Source organism: Pantherophis guttatus, chromosome 4 (genome assembly GCF_059756535.1).
Source record: "Pantherophis guttatus breed Tessera chromosome 4, ASM5975653v1, whole genome shotgun sequence".
NCBI classification, from domain to species: Eukaryota; Metazoa; Chordata; class Lepidosauria; order Squamata; family Colubridae; genus Pantherophis; species Pantherophis guttatus.
The window spans coordinates 96,931,809-96,951,897 of NC_142066.1; the positions used below are offsets into that span (position 1 = coordinate 96,931,809).

Sequence of the window (20,089 nt, forward strand, 5' to 3'; positions counted from 1 at the left end):
TGACGCTGCCAGACGTGCTTCCACCTGACCCTGGGAGACCTTTGGATTGGATGATTTACGATGGACAGTGGGAGGGGATGCTTTCTATATGCACTTTTCGCGCCTATTGCTTTAATTTCAGCTTAGCCGTGGTTGCGTTCACTTCATTTCTAGTAAAAGTACCTTCCTCTATAAAACATGGAGTTTGGGTCATTCTTTCCTGGACTTTGAAGGAAGCACACCTGACAATAAGCTGAAATTCATCTCCAGCCATCCCAGATAACCACCGAGGGGGCTGACAACAAAATTACGTCGGACCAGGAGAGTGAAGAAGACAGATGGGAGCATCTGGTTTTACAATAACTACATTTCAAGCAGAGAAAGAGGCTGCAGAATGGATGGAAAACCTCTGACTGAGAGAGGAACCTGAGGAAACTAGATGGTCAAGAGGAGTAGGAAGATTGCCGGACCTGGGGAGGACCCCCCAGGGAGTAACCAGCTCCAGACCCCACAAGAGAGAGGCAGTGTGGCTGCAACAGCAAAAGGAAAGCCTCATGATGGCGCAGGTGTTACAACTCCTCCGTGATGTTGAAGAAAGCCGAAAAAGCCGTAAGTCTTATGGGTTCCCTGTGGAGAAGGGAGGAGACTGCCCCAGGGGGGATCCAGAAGAGACAGCCTGTGGGGGAGAAGAAGAGGAAGCTGGGGAAGGAACATCTCAGGCTTTGGGAGTTCAAGTGGGGGATGCAGCAGCCCAGGGACCCCCAGCCTTTCAGGCCCCACCCCGCAGGCGTCAAAAATTCCCCCCCTAACCGGAAAATATGATGGGAATCCGAAGACATTGGGGCTTTTCTTGACCCAAGTGTGGAATCACATGCAGGACTGGGGGGAGGACTACTTATCAGATGCGGCTTGAGTGAGATGCGTCACGAACGTCCTAGAGGGAGTAGCCGCTGAATGAATGGTGGACCTCCACAATAATAACTCCCCCTTGCTAAGGAACTACCACCAGTTCATGGGGGCTCTTAGGAGGCGGTTTGAAGACCACCTAGCTGAATGGAAGACTCAGAATGAAGGGCATCCAGCAGGGCCGAAGATCAGTGGCAGAATACACACAAGAGTTTCGTGAGCTGGCACCTTACATGACAGGGTGGTCAGAAGCGGCCCTACTGGAGAGTTTCAAAGATGGGCTGAATGAAGAAATATACAAGGACTGTAGAGGGCGGGGGGTCCCCGAAGACTTCCAGAGTTGGTATGTAGTAGCTGAGGATGTGGAGTTCGAACTGGCCCGAAGCCGACTCTGAGCAGGCTGTGAAGGAGACCCGTCATCCTCCTTCTACCGCAAAGGAGCGCCAAAAGCGGCTGGGGGGGGAGAACGGAATTCAAACCCAAATCGAAGCCTTTCACCTGCTACAAATGTGGAAGGGAAGGCCATCGGGCTGCAGAATGTTTCTCCAAGCCAGTGCCAAAATCTACCAGCTCGGCCCCCAAGAAGGCTGACAAAGCGCCAACAAAAGGCCGCGACACCGCCCTGAAAGGAGAAGTCGTTGAGTTCGCTCCCCAAAACCAGGGTGAGTTGGGAACTCCGACAACCGCAGACGACAGCGGGACGGACTCCGACTCTGACCCAATGATCTGGTGAGTCAAACAGAGGACCCCATGCTCGTCCCCATAGAAATAAGGGTGCCATCCACAGGGAAACATGCGCAGATGTTAGCCCTATTAGACTCTGGGTGCACCAGGTGCATAGTCAGCCCGAAAGTAGTGGAGAAATTGGGCCTGAGGCTAAAAACGTTAAAAAGGCCCATTGCATTCTGTCAGTTGGACGGATCGATTGCAGGAGGGGGCCCGGCCAGCTTTGTGACCGAACCTATTGAAATGCAATTGGGAGATCACGTAGAAAGCCTCAAGATTTATTGTGGCCCCTGGCATGGAACGACCCCTAATACTTGGACTGCCCTGGCTCCATAGATGGAACCCACGGGTTAACTGGAGAACTGGGGTCCTGCGTATTCGTACCGGAAAACCGAGGCTAGAAAGGGAAGAAGCCCCCCTTGAGGAAGGTATAGAACCCAAAAGAGCGGAAGTGGCAGTAGGCCACATTGAAGGAGAGGAGAAGATTCCAAAAGAGTATTGGGATCTCCATGAAGTTTTTAGTGAAAGGGCCTCGGATGTGTTGCCTCCCCACAGAGCTATGGACTGTACCATTGAAATACTCCCTGGGGTGAAGCTCCCTAAGCCAAAAATCTACCCCATGACCCCTCGTGAACTAGGGGAATTGCGAAACTTCATTGATAAAAATCTAAAACGGGGCTTTATCCAACCAGCCAGACCAAAGGTGGCGGCACCGGTATTGTTCCGAGAAAAGAAGGATGGCTCCTTTCGCTTGGTAGTTGATTATAGAAATCTGAATGCGATTTGCATGGAAAATGTTTACCCCCTACCACTCATGAAGGACATGCTATCTCACCTAGGAAAGGGGAAAATCTTCACCAAACTTGACTTACGGGAGGCATACTACCGAGTGAGAATTAAAGAGGGGGATGAATGGAAGACAGCATTTAGTTGCCCACTTGGATGTTTCCAGTTTAGGGTGCTCCCGTTTGGACTACAGGGAGCCCCTGCTGTGTTCATGCAATTGATTAACGAAGTACTGCATGAGGACCTGTATAAGGGGGTCCTGGTCTACTTGGGCGACATTCTTATCTACTTAGAGAACATGGATGACCATGTGAAGTTGGTGCGAGCGGTCCTGAAAAAACTCAGGGCTGCTGAACTATATGCCAAACTTTCTAAGTGCGAGTTCCACCAAAGCAAAATTGACTATCTTAGATATCGCATATCGCATGAGGGGATAGAGATGGACCCTGGAAAGGTTCGGGCCGTATTGGAATGGGCCACCCCATGCACCCGCAAACAACTACAGTTTCCTGGGATTTGTGAACTTCTATAGACAGTTTATCCCCTCGTTTGCAAAAATTGCACTGTCAATAACAAATCTTCTGAAAACTAAAGGTGAGGCAAAACCAAGGCCCTCACGACCTCTTGAATGGACTATGGACTGTCAAGTGGCCTTCGAAAAGTTGAAACGATTGTTTGCTGCTGAACCAGTCCTCAAACATCCGGACATGGAAGAACCTTTTGTAGTACAGGCTGACGCGAGCGACATGGTCGTGGGAGCAGTACTTCTGCAGAAGAACGGAAAAGGGGAATTACAACCCTGTGCTTACACATCCCATAAATTATCAGAAACCGAGATAAGATGGGCCATATGGGAAAAGTGGGTAACAGGGTTTATCTTTCCACCAAATATTTACAGACTTCCCAGAAATAAAAAAAGCTTGGACCCAAGTATGTGGGTCCTTTCCGAATCACTAGACTCATAAACCCAGTAACAGTTGAATTGGAATTGCCAAAAATTCTGAGACGAATACACCCTGTATTTCATGTCAGCTTGTTGAAACCAGAACACTCGTCCCCTTTGCGCCCGGACCAAAGTTCTCCCCCGGTCCCTATACTGATAGAGGGGGAACAACATTTTGAAGTTAAGGAAATTCTAGACTCTAGGAAACACCATGGTAAAGTGCAATATCTGGTGGTCTGGAAACATTTTCCTTTATCTCAAGCTGAATGGGTGAATAAACGTGATGTCCGGGCACCCAGGAAAGTACAATTGTTTCATACCAAATACCCTGATAAAACGTAATTTCTGTGTTGCATTTTTTCTCTTCCTTGTTTAGGACTAACATCTCTTCTGCAGAGGGGCCGAATGTCAGCCTCCACTTTTGCTCCTTTGGCTGCCATAGGAACCGGGAGGGGGGAGAGCTAGGGAGTTTGGGAGGGAAGCGTGCTGGGGGAGGGGCGTGGCTTCGGAAGAAACGAAACTGAATCCTTGGAATGGCTATCGGGTAACCGTCGTGACATTCCTGATTGATGACGCTGCCAGACGTGCTTCCACCTGACCCTGGGAGACCTTTGGATTGGATGATTTACGATGGACAGTGGGAGGGGATGCTTTCTATATGCACTTTTCGCGCCTATTGCTTTAATTTCAGCTTAGCCGTGGTTGCGTTCACTTCATTTCTAGTAAAAGTACCTTCCTCTATAAAACATGGAGTTTGGGTCATTCTTTCCTGGACTTTGAAGGAAGCACACCTGACACACAGTCTCAAATTCATCCCACACAATAGGACTAAGACCTGCCCCCGTCAATCAGAGTCCAGGTCCATCCGAATCTGAGCGACTTTATCCGACAGAAACTGCATAAACTCCTCAGCTCTACCCTCCACTCCCCCTCAATTAAGGAGGGAACAAGTCACCCTAAATAGGGCGGCTGGGCGCGAATCAGCGGATCCAATAAGCGCGGAAAAATGTGAACATTTTGCCACCCGTATTGCCACTAAATAAGTCCTAATAAAGGTTCTTAAGAGTGTTCAGTCAGATTTGGAGTTACTGGTCCTCCAGCGTCACTCTAGACGTCTCTTCTGGCGCTTCATCTCCTGGAGCTCCTTGGTAAACCAGGGAACTTTCCTGGATCAACTGCCATGGAGAGGTCGCAAAGGCGCAATCCGGTCCAGTGCCCCAGATGCTGCCCTATTCCAGGCAGCCACCAGGGACTCAGCCAGACTGTGGACAATGGAGTCAGGTATCTCCCCAAGCTCCTTCTGGAACCCTTCATGGTTCATTAGGCATCTGGGGCAGAACCACTTAATCGGCTCCATCTCCCTGCGATGGGGGAGTAGCACCCTGAAGTCTAATCTCAGCAGGAAATGATCTGACCATGACAAGGGAGAAGCATCTATACCCCTTATTTCCAGATCATATCTCCACTGCCCCGAGAGAAACACCAGGTCAAGTGTATGTCCCCCCCCCCTATGAATCGGACCCTGAACTACTTGGGTCAGGTCCATGGTTGTCATGGAAGCCATGAACTCCTGAGCCGCATCTGAGGATTTGCCAAGTGATGGCAAGTTGAAGTCCCCCAGTACCATAAGCCCAGGGAACTCCACTGCCAACCCAGCTACTGCCTCTAGCAGCACAGGCAGGACTGTTATAATGCAGCTGGGAGGCAAGTACGTCAACAACAAGCCCAATCTGAGTCCAACTTTAAGAGGAGAGACTCACACCCAACAATCTCCGGTGCAGGGATCCTGCGAGGACAAAGACTCTTACGGACAATAACTGCCACTCCTCCACTCCTTCCCTGGAGTCGTGGCTGATGCAATACCTGAAACCCGTCAACAGTAGAGATCTTCCAGTTTCTAGGTTCTATCATATCTCAAGACTTAAAATGGTCACCTAACATCAAAAACGTCATCAAAAAAGCACAACAAAGAATGTTTTTTCTTCACCAACTCAGAAAGCTCAAACTGCCCAAGGAGCTGCTGACTCAGTTCTACTGAGGAATTATTGAGTCCGTCATCTGCACTTCTATAACTGTCTGGTTTGGGTCTTCAACCAAACATGACAGATGTCAGGGTTCCAAGTAACACCCCCAACCAAGTAAGATTCCAAGGCAGGCATTCCCTCAAAGCCCCATTTTATTAGAGATGTCATATTGGCATATCTGGGAAAACCCAAATCTGAAGTCTCCCGGGTTTTCCCTACCCAAAGGAAAATCAAAATCCCTTCCCTTCACCCACATGTCCATCACATGATCCAATCAGGTCACCATCCTAACTGGAGTTGTTTCCCAGTCACGCCTCTCCTGATGCTGGCTGAACATCCTTGACTCCCAGGGAAAGAATGTTGTTATGGCTATACATCTCACCCTGTCGCCATCCAACCTCCCTCCCAGTTCCTACAGCATGCCCATCCACCAAATGTGGCAGCCCTGAAGATCCAAAGAAAAAGATGGCCTCAAGGGCTGATAGGCTGCTCCCTCCTCAACCAATGAGCGTGTCCTGAAACGAGGAATGTAGGAGGTTAGTCCAGGCAGTCCCTAACCACCTTCCCCCCACCAGAGGACCCTTTGGCTTATTAGGAAATTTATCATGGAATTGTTTTACTAGCCTATCTGTCTATTTATATACTATTCACTATTTATCTGCCTTCACATCACAGCTCTTAACCCAGGTAGCTTCAGACAAAGGTATCCCTTCCAATGGACCAAATTCTGCAACCAATCCCTATGTAATTTAGAATCCAAAATTTTCTTAATTTCATAATGGGTTTCTCCTTGCACTACCATTGGTTTAGGTGCCAGGTGGTCTCAGTCTTGTGATCTCAATCTTGAACTAACAGCAGGCTTCAGCAAGCTGCTGTAAAAGACTGGATGCACTTTCCCTAATACACGTGGGAGGTTAAGTTGAACTGTTACTGGGTTAATTACTATCACTATTGGAAACGGCCCTAAGAACTTAGGTCCTAGCTTTTTGCTGGGCAATTTCAACCTAATGTATTTGGTGAACAGGTAAGCTTGATCTCCCACATGAAAGGGGGGCTGCAGAGTTCGGTGTTTATCTGCTTGTTTTTTGTATGCTTCTGCTGCCTCTGCTAGCGCTTTCTTGGTGTTTTCCAAACCCATCTTAAGCAACTCCATCCATTCAGCTAGAATCATGTAGGAGGGTGGCTCTCTTGACAGCTCGGGCATGGGAACAAATTCCATGCTGCTTGTCACTTGAAAGAGGGTGCTGCTATGCACTGTGTTGTTGTAAGCCACTTCTGCAAAAGGCAGCAGATCCGCCCAATTTTCTTGTTGGTAATCCACATAGCATCTTATGTACTGCTCTACCATGGCGTTCATATATTCTGTGGCTCCGTTCGTGCTTGGATGAAAAGCTGAGCTTTTTGAGTCGATCTGATGGACTTCAGAAATTCTCCAGAATTTAGTGGTGAACTGAACGCTCTGTCTGAGATTACTTGGCGGGGCGCTCCGTGCAGCCAGTAGATCTACTTGATAAACATCTTAGCTAGTTTCCTAGCCGAGGGCAATCTGCAGCAGGCAATAAAGTGGACTTGTTTAGAGAATAAGTCTACCACAGTCCAGATGTGGTCCAGATAGCGATCTCCACCCAGGGCCTGCTGGGGTCAGTTACTTGGAGAAGCCCAGGGGGCTTTCCTGGCCTCATGTTTATGGTGGCACAGGTAGTACAACTTTTTACATAATCCTCCACATTGGCTTTCATTTTTGGCCACCAAACTGCCTTCAGGCTAAGTGGAGGGTTTTTAGGAAGCTGAAGTGACCGGACAGTTGGGAGTCGTGGGTTCGCTGCAAGACCTGCAGCTTCAAACTGGTGGGGACATATAGTTTGGATCCCTTCCAAGCCAGTTCCTCTCTTATGGTCAGGATGTCCCGATTTTCATTAAACCATTGATCAGCTGGGAGTGTGGCTTTTACCGTAGCTGTTAGTTGCCCCATCCTGGGGCTGCTTTGGCATTGGGTTTGGCCCCTGGTTGTGACTTGTGCTGCTGATTGAGGATGGGGAATGATCACATAGACGATTTCCTCCCTCCTACTATTGAATTGTGGCTTTCTGGATAGCTCTTCTGCTAGCAGGTCCCCCCCCCCCGGGATGTATTTTAGATCAAAGTTAAACCATTTGAAATACTGTGTCCAAGAGACTTGTTTGGGAGAAAGCTTTCAGGTTTTTTTTAGGGCCTCGAGGTTTTTGTGATCAGTCCATACCTCGAACAGCACTTTGCTCCCTTCTAAGAAGTGCCTCTAGGAGAGGAGAGCCCAGTGAACTGCGTAAGCCTCCTTCACCCATATTGCCCATCGTCTCTTGGTGTCGGTGAGTTTTTTGGACACAAAAGTGCAGGGTAAATGGGGATCCTTTTGCAGAAGCACTGCTGCCAGAGCTATGTCGCTGGCGTCGGGTTCTCAAGCAACCAGGCCAGCAGTTGGGTTGGATGTGGCTATGAAGGGGGGGATGTTCAAAGTAGCTCCATTAGGAGTAGGGCTACTTTTGCAAATGCTAAAATGAATTGCCTATAGAAGTTTGCGAACCCTAGGAAGCTGTGGAGCTGCCTGCGGTTGCATGGGGGTTGCCAGTCCAGCACCGCTTTCACTTTCCCTAGGTCCATCTCGATCTCCTCCCTTGACACTCGGTAGCCCAGGTAATCTAGGGAAGTCTTATGGAATTCACATTTAGAGGGCTTCGCATAGAGCTTCGCAGTGAGGAGTTTTATCAGTACTTGCCACACTAATTTAACATGTTCTTCCAGCATTTCACTAAATATAAGAATGTCATTCAGGTAAACTAGGAACCCATTTGTAGAGATGCTCATGCAGCACCCTGTTGATTAGCTGCATGAATATGGTGGGGGCTCCATGGAGCCCAAACGGCATGATCTTAAATTGGAAGCTGCCCAGTGGGCAGTTGAATGCGGTCTTCCATTCGTCCCCTTCCCTACCATAAACTGGTAGTAGGCTTTTCTTGGGTCCAGCTTGGTGAACACCTTGTCGTTCGCTAAGTGGTTTAGCATTAAGGGGAGGGGTAGGTGTTCTCAACACACACAACATTAAATCTGTGAAAATCCACGCAAAGTCTCATCCCCCCATCTTTTTTCTCTTTGAACAGCATGGGGGCCGCCACTTTGGATTTGGTGGGTTGAATGAAACCCCTAGCTAAATTGGCATCTATGTATTTTCTCAACTCAGTCATTTCTTTAGGGGTCATGAGTACATTGCCAAATTGCTTTGGCAATTTGTGTGCCAAGTGTGGCAGCCCTGAAGATCCAAAGAAAAAGATGGCCTCCAGGGCTGACAACAGACACAGACTTCAAAGGATAATTAAAACTGCAGAAAAAACAATTGCTACCAACCTACCTTCCATTGAGGACCTGTAGAGGGCTAGACCCTTCACATCCTGGTCATAAATTGTTTCAACTTCTACCTTCAAAACGATGCTATAGGGCACTGCAACAACTAGACACAAGGACAATATTTTTCTGATTGCCATCACTCTGCTAAACAACTAATTCCCACAACAATGTCAAATTATTTACGGTATTACTATTATTCTTCTCATCCTTCCTATTACCTATCTCCTCCCACTTATGACTATAACCTTGTTACTTGTATCTCTGCAATTTATATTGTTTTATTTGTTTCCTAGTATGATTTGATTGCTTATTTAGTAACCTATGACTATCACTAACTGTTGTATCTTATGATTCTTGATGAATGTATTTTCTCTTTTATGTACACTGAGAGCATATGCATTCTATTCTACTCTTCTATTCTATATTCTGTTCTGTTCTATTCTATTCTATTCTATTCTATTCTATTCTATTCTATTCTATTCTATTCTATTCTATTCTTTGAAGAGATTGAACCAAATCTGGTGATGACACAAAGCTGGGGGGGGGATTTCTGACACATTGGAAGATAGACTCAAAATTCAGAAGGCTGTTGATAGACTTGAACATTGGGTCCTATTCAACAAAATATTCAGAGACAAGAAAAGTAAGGCCCCTCACTTAAAAAGGAAAAAACAGATTTCAGATACAAGATCCATATACAGGATAGTCAGTGAGTATGAGTCAGTAGTGTGTCTCAGATGTGATATCAATTGGCTGAAGCAGTCAAATCCAACTGGATGAATTGCCATCTGAGCAGTCAGAGGAAGTGAGGCTGGCAGCAGTCAATGGACACAACTACTGTCATTTTTCAAAGAGGACTATTGCTCTCTTCCAACACAAGAGCTCAAGAGCTGCAAAGAAAGTAGAGTAAAGGCATTCTGCAAGACTGCTCATGCAGAAACTTTACCAAATGAAGACTAAAGGAGACATGATAATAGTATTCCAATATTTGAAGGGCTTCCACAGGCAAGAGAATGTCAATTTATTCTCCATAGCATCTGAGGAAGGAAGCAATGGCTGAAAGATCATCAGAGAGAAATCTAATCTGGAACTAAGGAGGAACTATTAAGCAGTGAAACAGCTTGCCCCCAAGAATTGGTGCTTCGTCACTGGAGATTTTCAACATAATATTGGACAACTGTTTGTCTGAGATGAGAACTCCTGCCTTGGGCAAGGGGCTGTACTAGAAGATATCCAAGGTCCATTCCAACCCTTTGATTTTGTGAGTGGTGGGATTCAAATAATTTAACAACCGGTTCTCTGCTCTAATGATTTCTTTCAACAACCAGTTCACCAAACTGCTCAGAAAGTTAACAAAAAGTCTCCCAAAGTTGTGCGAACTGGCTGAATCCCACCACTGGATTCTGTGATCAATTTAGCTATTTCATGAATCTGAAGGAGTCATAGCTCATGAAATCTCATACACAAATGAAGTTAATGTAGCACTTAATTCTTCCTACATTAATTTATCTCTTTTTCTACAGAGAAAATCCCAAAGTTAATAATATATTCAGTATATATATCTATATTATTAGAGTTTGTGTATAAATTGGTTTGGCTCAAAAACCTGGGATTATGCATATATTTGTCTGATTTACTGTGTGTTGCTATTTGTTGTCTCTTAAATTGAGTGGAGAAGGTCCCAGAGTTGTCTAGCAAAGTAACAAGCTTGCAAAAATAGTGTAACAGAATAAATGATAGTTAAAACGATTATGCAGATTGGAGAAACTCTTCCTGTTCTATCATGGTTCATATTGGAGAACTGATAAATTTTCACAGAGATTTTGTTTTGCTTTACAGTAATATTCAACGTATGCGAGAGCAGCTTGATGTATTAGGCTTGTCTTTCAGCTGGGATCGGGTAAGGTTTTTAAAAATAAATATTTAAATGAATATTTTATATTTAAAATTAAATTGATACATTTTAGAATGTAACTTGCCTACGTACTATCTAAAACATGCAGATTCATATTTTTAAAACCATGTGAAGCTACTCCTTTCTCTATGATATCTTTTATATTAATTTTACTGTGTGACTAGGAGCTGACAGAATTGAATTTGATAAGAAAAAAAACGACACAGAAAAAAGAGAAGGAGGTAGAAAAGACAAGAAACATGCAAAAATTGGTTCATTTACATGCACATAGGCTTAGATACAGTACAGTAGGCTGGAGAAAATATTTCATAAGCACCTAAATATTGAATAAGATCATAAGATTAACTGTGATAAAATCATCTCCTGAGGGATAAGATCTATATAAACAGGGATATGAAAGAAAAGAAGTTAATAAAATTGCTAGGGAATTGCTTTTGTACTCAATCCTACTACTATTCCTTGCTTTGATTTAGAAAGCTGTTTACTTTTGTTTGTAGCCAAAATAATGCTTTGATCCTCACTATTGGCACCAAAACTAGAGGTATACCGAATATTTTGTGGCAAAATACTCAGAGCCTCAAAATATTTTGGAAAGGAATCACCTATTTTAGAAAGTAGTTTGACCTTAAAACATCCCACTTTGACCATGAAACAGAAGTTGGAGTAAATCAGGTCAGGATCAAAGCACTTCTAGCAAGAGTTATTTTAAGATAAGAACACTTTGGTGGTGGTGGTGGGGCATGTAATGCATTGATTACAAAACATATTTTGTAGTTTTAATTAAAACTTTTGCAGAATCTTGACAAGATGCCTCTTTGCTTGCCTGCCAAAGTTCTATGTGTGGATTTTAATAATATAATCCCTATTCTATTCTTCTCTAGAATCACCTTATAGGGGAGATGAGTGGCATAAAAATGTAATAAATAAATATCCGTGGGTTGTTAAACAATGCTCCTTTGTCCATACATTATTCTGCAAAATGAATGAGCTTAATTCTCTGTTGAATTTGACTATTGAGACTTCTAGTCTAAAAAAAATTTGTCATTTGTTTTAATGGAGAAAATGCTAGACTCCTTTCACAAAGTACATTTGAGTTCTGCATCAGATGATTATTTTCTGGGCACTAACATACTATGTTGATTTGATAGAATTTTTTTTTTATGTTTACAGGAAATAATCACTTGCTCTCCTAAGTACTATAAGTGGACACAATATCTTTTTATTAAGCTTTACGAAGCTGGTTTAGTCTATCAAAATGAAGTAAGTTTTAATATTGTTTTCAAACTGATATTGTAGATTACCTTTCCAAACTTCAGTAACTATTGCTTGTGAGACAGATATAAAAGATAAAAACTGCATTCTGTAAATCCATAAAAGAAACGAGAAAGATTATTTGCTTTGTACTTAAACATTTCTTCCCCAAATTTCAGATTTTTTGCCTCCATTATGATAAATCAGGGGTGTCAAACTTTATTTCATTGAGGGCCACATCAAGGTTGTGGTTGACCTTTTTTTTTAAATAAAGTTTTTTTTATTTTTTTAAGACAAACAAACATTTACATCATTCCTTTCTTCCATGTGACATTTCGGTGTTATCTCCAAAGATTTCTTCTCTTCTTTATCTCTTCTGTCTTCAATCTCACCAAGTCCATTACAAAGGTTTTCCATTAGTATAATATTCTAGTTACAACAATTATTTTTTCCTCAATCTCTCTTAAAACTTATTTATATCTCTTTTCTAACCAATAGTAACATTTATTCCATATCTTAAAATATTCTGAATCTTCTCTTTATCATCATAGTTAATCTATTCATTTCTGTACAATCTAATTTTTTTTTAATTACTTCTCCCTCCAATGGTATATTTTTTGCTTTCCAATTTTGTGCATAAACAATCCTTGCTGCTGTTATTACATGTATAATCAAATACACATTATCTGTACTAATTTTCTCTGGTAAGATACCCAATAGAAATAGAAATAGTTCTGGTTTTAAGTCTATACATTGTTGTATTATTTCCTCCACCCATAACTTAATTTTATTCCAATATTTTTTTGCTTCAGGGCATGTCCACTACATGTGATAATATGAACCTGGTAACTGGTGGCATTTCCAACATTTAGCTGATTTATCTTTAAACATTTTTGCCAGTTTCTCAGGGGGCATATGCCATCTATAAAACATTTTGTATTGATTTTCCTTATATGCAGTGGACATAGTTAATTTATAATTTCATTCCCATAAATTCAATTGTTCAATCTATATAAATTCAATTGTTCAATCTATATAAACAAGGATATGAAAGAAAAGAAGTTAATAAAATTGCTAGGGAATTACTTTTGTACTCAATCCTATTGCTATTCCTTGCTTTGATTTAGAAAGCTGTTTACTTTTGTTTGTAGCCAAAATAATGCTTTGATCCTCACTATTGGCACCAAAACTAGAGGTATACCGAATATTTTGTGGCAAAATACTCAGAGCCTCAAAATATTTTGGAAAGGAATCATCTATTTTAGAAAGTAGTTTGACCTTAAAACATCCCACTTTGACCATGAAACAGAAATTGGAATTGTTCAATTGAATTTATCCAATTCAATTGAATATCCAAATTTTTTTGCCCAGGCTATCATTGTTTCTTTTACTTGTTCTTCCTCTAGTTCTATATTTAATAAAAAATTATAACATTTTAAAATTAATTTATCCTCTGTTCCCGTGAGTATCTTATTCAGTTCAGTCTTCTCTGGGTAAAAACCCTGTAGTTTAACATCTTTTTTATATCTAGTTTGTATTTGCATATACATATACCAATCCATTTCAATTCCCTGTTCTTCCAGTTCTTGTTTCCCTTTCAATTCTATCTTATCTTTTAACAAATCTGTATATCTAACAATATTTCCAAAATTAAAAACGTTTGGGTGAATTAAGGCTTCCATTGTTGATAACCATATCGGTATTTCCACATAATATTTATTTCCAACTTTTTCCTATATCAATAACAATGCATTTCTTATATAATATCTGAAAGTACGTATGTATCTTATTTCTACCATACCATAAAAAGGCATGCCAACCCAATTGTAAATCATGACCTTCCAGTGTTAATAGTCTTTCTTAGTTCAATCCATTCTTTCAACCATGTCAAGGCTGATGCTTGGTAATACAATTCCCAGTTCGGGAGTCCAAATCCTCCTCGTAATCTTGTATCCTGAAGCATTTTTAAACTTATTCTTGCTTTTTTAGCTTGCCATATAAATCTCCTTATTATCTTATTTAAATATTGAAAATAAGTCTTTTCAATTTTTATCGGTATTGTCTGAAATAAAAATAATAATCTTGGTAATATGCTCATCTATATGACTGCTATCCTTCCCATGAGTGACAATTGAAGATTCTTCCATTTCTCCAAATCTTTCTCAATCTGTTCTTTAAGTCTATAATAATTGTGTTCTTTAATCGTTGCACATCTTGAAGTCAAATATATTCCTAGATATTTAACTTTTTTCACCACTTGTATGTTTAATGTCTCTTCTATCTCTCTCTTTTGTTTTTCTGTAATATTTTTAACCAAAATTTTTGTTTTTTCTTTATTTATTTTCAGTCCAGACACTTTTCCATAGTTCTCTATTTGAGCTAATAATTTTGGTCCTGTATCTTGTGGTTCCTCCAAAATGAATACTAGATCATCCATAAATTTGTATTCCTCTTTTTAAATTTTTATTCCCTTTATCTCTTTATCTCGCCTAATATTTCTATTCAGTACTTCTAAAGTCAGAATAAACAATAATGGTGATAGAGGACATCCTTGTCTAGTACCATTCATAATTCGAATGTTCTCTGTCATTTCTCCATTTATCATTATCTTAGCAGATTGACTGTCATAGATCATTTTTATTGTATTTATAAATATCTCTCCAAAGTCCATTCTCTGCAATTGTTCTGTCATGAATTGCCAATTCACATTGTCAAAAGCTTTTTGAGTATCTAAAAACATCATCGCCATTTGTCTTTCTGAATGTGTCTCATAATACTCCAAAGTATCCAAACTTACCCTCTTATTGTCTCTAATTTGCCTTTTCGGTAAAAATACATTTTGATCTGTATGATGATCTCTAAAAAGACCGTTCATTTAACGGTCTTGTCAGCCTCCGCTTTCACTGCTTTGGCTGCCATAAGAACCGGGAGGGGGGAGAGCTAGGGGGCCTGTGGGGGGGAAGCGTGCTGGAGGAAGGATGAACTTTGGAAGAAACGAAACTGAAGCTTTGAAGTTGCTATCGGGTCAACCGTCGTGGCATTCCTGATTGATGACGCTGCCAGACGTGCTTCCACCTGACCCTGGGAGACCTTTGGATTGGATGATTTACAATGGACAGTGGGAGGGGATGCTTTCTATATGCACTTTTTGCGCCTATTGCTTTAATTTCAGCTTTCCTTTGGTTGCGTTCACTTCATCTTCTAGTAAAAGTACCTTTCTCTATAAATCATGGAGTTTGGGTCATTCTTTCCTGGACTTTGAAGGAAGCATACCTGACAGGTCTTTTTAGTCTGTTTGCCATTATTGAGGCAAAGATTTTGTAATCCACGTTTAATAATGAAATTGGTCTGTAATTTTTTATTAGTTGTAAATTTGTATCTTCTTTGGGAATAAGTGTCACATATGCCTCCCTCCATGAATCTGGCATTTTAACCTTCATTAAAAGTTCATTGAATAATTCCAGCATTACATTGCTCATCACTTCTTGTAACATTTTGTATAATTTTGCTGGTTGGCCATCCGGTCCAGGTGCTTTCCCATTTTTTTGTCTTTTTATGGCTTCTATTAATTCCATCATTGCTATCCTTTCTTCTAACATTCCCTTATATTCATCTGTTATTTTTGGTAGATCTGATTTTTCCAAATATTTTGATATCTCTTACTCTGAAATTTTTTCTTGAGAGTAAAGTTTTTTATAGTATTTTTGAATTATCTTCTTCTTTTCCTCGTTTCTGTAACATTTTCCCCTTTTCACCTTGTAAATATTTTATCTTATTCTCCTTCTCTTTTTTCAATTTATTTTTTTTTTAAAAAGACTTTATTGAGTTTTTTAAAAAAACATAAGTATATTGACATTTTCATTAATATCAGATGTGCAGTGTTTTTGACTATATACAAAAAATATTTCTGGTGATATTTCAAATTACTTTTTAACCTTTGTTTAACACACCTTTTTCTCTTTCTTTCATTTTATCATGCATCCATTTATACCACCTTTCCCACTCAGTATAATAATCTGACTTCTCATCATCATTTATTTCATGGGTTAGTTTAGTCATCTCTGCGCACTCCAATATTTTCCTAATTATAAGCTCTTCTGGTGGTTGGGTTTTCTCTTTCCAATACTGTGCATAAGCCAGTCTGGTGGCTGTAATTATATGGATCGTTAAGTGAATCTTTTCCTTTCCGTATGGCTTCTTTACTTTTCCCAGGAGAAATATTTCCGGTGTTAATTCAATATCTTCCCCAATTATTTCTTGTAACCACCTCCTGATCTTACTCCAATATCCTTTCGCTTCCAGGCATGTCCACCACATGTGAAAGAAAGTGCCTTGACCATGGCCACATTTCCAACAGTTGGGATGTATATTAGGATATATCTTTCCTAGCCTGGCTGGGGCTAAGTACCATCTGTGGAGCATCTTATAGTGGTTTTCCTTGTATGTCGCCTCTCTGGTCAATTTAAGGTTCTTATTCCATGCCTCCTCCCATTCATTAAAATTTATATCTCATCCAATATTTTTCTCCCATGCGTTCATTTGATTCTTTGTTATATCCTCAGCCTTGTCTTCATCTAGTAAATAATTATATAATTTAGCCAAAATCTTTTTGCCTGTTCCCATCAGGACTTTATCCAACCCATTAGGTCCAAATTCTAAGCCGTAATGTTCTTTGTTTTTCTGGTATCTAGATTTTATTTGTAAGTAGATCCACCAATCTAAAATTATTCCTTGCTCTCTCAAGGTATCATTTGATTTGAGATTCCCTCCTTCGTCTAAGATATCTTTATACCTACCCATTTTCTCCATTCCCCATCTATTGGGGTAAATCAGGGCCTCCATCATAGAGAGCCAACTTGGGACTTTTTTATAATATCTTTGCCTAATCGGGGTCCATGTCTGTATCAGTGAATCTCTAATTTTGTGTCTATGAAAATATGTTTTCCTTTTCTTCTCTATGTTCCAAATGTGGGCATGCCACCCTTTTTGTAAGTTGTGGCCTTCCAGGGTTAAGATCCTCTCATTTTCCAGGGTGGTCCAATCTCTTATCCAAACTAGCTTAGCTGCCCTGTAATATGTTTCCCAATTGGGGAGCCCAAATCCTCCTATATCTCTTTTGCCCCTTAAAATTTTAATGGAAAACCTCGGCTTCTTCTCCTCCCATATAAATTCTCTGATGATTTTATCTAATTCTGAGAAAATTTTTTTAGCTAAGTTCACCGGTATATTTTAGAATAGGAATAATATTTTGGGGAGAATATTCATTTTAATTGCGGCTATCTTGCCCAAAAGTGACAATTTTATTTTCTTCCATCTATCGAGGTCTTGTTTCATTTTTCTAATTAAAGGGATATAATTGTCCTCTTTTAGAGTCGAACATCGTGAAGTAATCCAAATTCCTAGGTATTTAATTTTTTTGACAACCTGTAATCCTAAGACTTCTTCTATCTCATTTTTCTGACTCTCGGTTACATTCTTGGTCAGTACTTTAGTTTTAGTTTTGTTCAATATGAAGCCTGCCACCTCTCCATATTTACCCAATTCCTCTAGCACTTTTGGTCCCGATTCTATAGGGTCCTCAAGAATTAAAGCTACGTCATCTGCAAATGCTTGCGTCTTGTAGATCTCCTTCCTAATCTTCAGACCTTTTATTTCCTCGTTGTTTCTAAATTTCCGTAACAAAACTTCTAGGGCCAAAATAAACAATAGTGGTGACAGGGGGCAGCCTTGCCTTACCCCCTTGCTAATCTGGAATGTTTTTGTCCTATCTCCATTTACTAGGATACTCGCCTTTTGATTATCATAGATGGATTTGATCATCATTTCAAAATTTGTTCCGAATTTCATTATCTCAATTTATTTGGTCATAAATTTCCAATTTAAATTGTCGAATGCCTTTTGGGCGTCAACAAAGATTAAGGCCATCTGTTTTTCGGGATGTTCTTCATAGTATTCTAGGGTGTCCAGCACAATTCTTAGATTATCTCTGATTTGCTTCCCCGGAAGGAATCCGTTTTGATCCTTATGTATCCAAATGTTTAATATTTTTTTAATTCTTTCTGCCATTATGCCCATAAATAGCTTATAGTCAGTATTTAGGAGGGAAATTGGTCTATAATTCTGAATTTGTTTTAGGTCGGCACCTTCTTTCAGCACGAGTATAACATGCGCTTCCTTCCACGACTCTGGGATTTTAGAGCCTATCAATACATCGTTGAAGATTTATACTAATTTTGGTTGCGATATTTCTTCTAGTTTTTTTTTTTTATTGAAAAAGTTTTACAAATACAAATTTTCCCATTCCCCCCGCTTTCCCACCCTAACCCTCCCTAACCCTCCCCTCCCCCCATGACTTCCCCAAGGTGAAATCCAAATCCAAATCCTATTGTATCATACTTTACCGCCCATCTATTCTACCCCCTATGCACTATGCATTTCTACATGACATTCAACTATTTTACCCCCTGTATACTATACATTTCTACACAACATTCAGCTAAAAGCTATCTGGTACTTCCTAGTTTGATATTTATTCTGCACATAATCTATCCATTTCTTCCACTCCCATGCATAGGTCTCTTGAGTCCGGTCTTTTAAATATGCTGATATCTTCGCCATTTCTGCAAAACTGGCCACCTTCAAAGTCCATTCTTCAATAGTAGGCATAACATCCCTTTTCCAATATTGACCAATCAGTAACCTAGCTGCTGTCACCATATACAATATCAATTTTGTTTCACCCAGTGAAAAGTCCTTAACTATGCCCAATAAAAACAATTGAGGAGAAAATTGGAGTTTTTTCTTCAGAACATTTTGCATAACCCACCAAATTTTTATCTAGAAAGCCTTCACTTTCTTGCAAGTCCACCATATATGATAATATGTAGCATCTAAACAATCACATCTCCAACATTTTGGTTGAACATTAGGATACATGCACGACAATTTCTTAGGATCTAAATGCCACCTATAAAACATTTTGTAAAAATTTTCCCTCAAATTCTGTGACTGCGTAAATTTAACATTCTCCTGCAGGGCGCCCATGGCAGTCATGCCTGGGTAGTGACACGACTGTTATCCAATGACCGAGTCTCCTGGAACTTTCAGCACCTCCCCTTCCTGCTGTATTCCAGTTTTTCGACTCGGTCTGTTCCATAACAGTCGTGTCTAGTTTCTCCAAAGCCTAAAGAAAAGTTTGCTCTAATTTTTGACTATTTGCTTGTGCCTGGAGCCTCGTACTTGTTGGATTGCCTCAGGAACGATCCTAGCACGTGCACGACCTCGCATAGCTTGCTCCGCCGCGTTGCTGCCTCGGCAAGAAAAGCGGAGGCTGGAGCGCTCCGAAGCGCTCCTTGCTACTGGCCAGCCGCTGCGGTTTTTTTCAACTCCCGCCGCTTCAAGAACAGCTGAGAGCGCGAGAGCAGCTTCCGCGCCGTTTTTTTCGCCGCTTCGGGGGCCGGCTGGCTCCCTATCTTCTGGAGCGATCTCCTTCTCAGCTGACCGGCGCGGCTTGCTCTTTCGCGCCTTGCTTACAACCTGAGAGTTCCTTCTTCGCGATCAGCGGCTACAGGTACTGACGGCTCTCGTCCCCCCCACCTCATTTGCTTGGCGCGAAGTGGCATTCTGCGCTTAACTGTTCCTCGCGCACAGGCCGTAAGGCTAGCGAGGCTGAGGCTAATTCCCTCTGCATCTGGGCGCCATTTTAAGTGACCGAGGCTAATCCCCTCTGCATCGGGGCGCCATTTTCAGTGGGGCATCTAGACAAAATGGCTGACGTTTCCATCCGATCCAAGGCCAGAGAAAAGTGCTGTCAGCAGGACGACCCTGGGGAGGGTACTTCCTCGGGGCACAGGAGCAAAATCAGGGCTCCAGCTTCCCATTCCTCGGCCCTACCAAAATCTTCAGCCCTCTCCAGAGACGAGGACAGGCGCCACAAGGCCATTGAGAAGGCCTTCGAGAAGGCTCATTCCAGAGCTATTCAAGGTTCTTCTTCACCTCCCTCCTCTGATTGCCCTGATCATTCGGGAGTTCCTAGGGCCCTATCGCCGGACAGGTCCATCCAAGGAGATGTCATCAACACAGCTGAGGTGGCTTCGGTTTTCCCTTCTGACACTGGGCACTCCCAGGAGCAAGGCCAGCGTTCTCCACCTCCTGTTCAGGCTCCACAGGTCTCACCTTCTC

At 41.6% G+C, this 20,089-nt stretch overlaps 1 protein-coding gene across 7 annotated transcripts in view; it reads left to right on the forward strand.

The window, feature by feature from the left end:
• Positions 1–20,089, forward strand: part of LARS2 (leucyl-tRNA synthetase 2, mitochondrial) — a 216,366-nt gene that overhangs the window by 50,232 nt on the left and 146,045 nt on the right. For all 7 annotated transcript variants that reach the window (XM_060685937.2, XM_060685936.2, XM_060685940.2 and 4 more), the window contains 2 exons: positions 10,582–10,642; positions 11,828–11,917. In XM_060685937.2, coding sequence (XP_060541920.1) covers positions 10,582–10,642; positions 11,828–11,917 — 151 coding nt within the window. The remainder of the gene's footprint in view (positions 1–10,581; positions 10,643–11,827; positions 11,918–20,089) is intronic.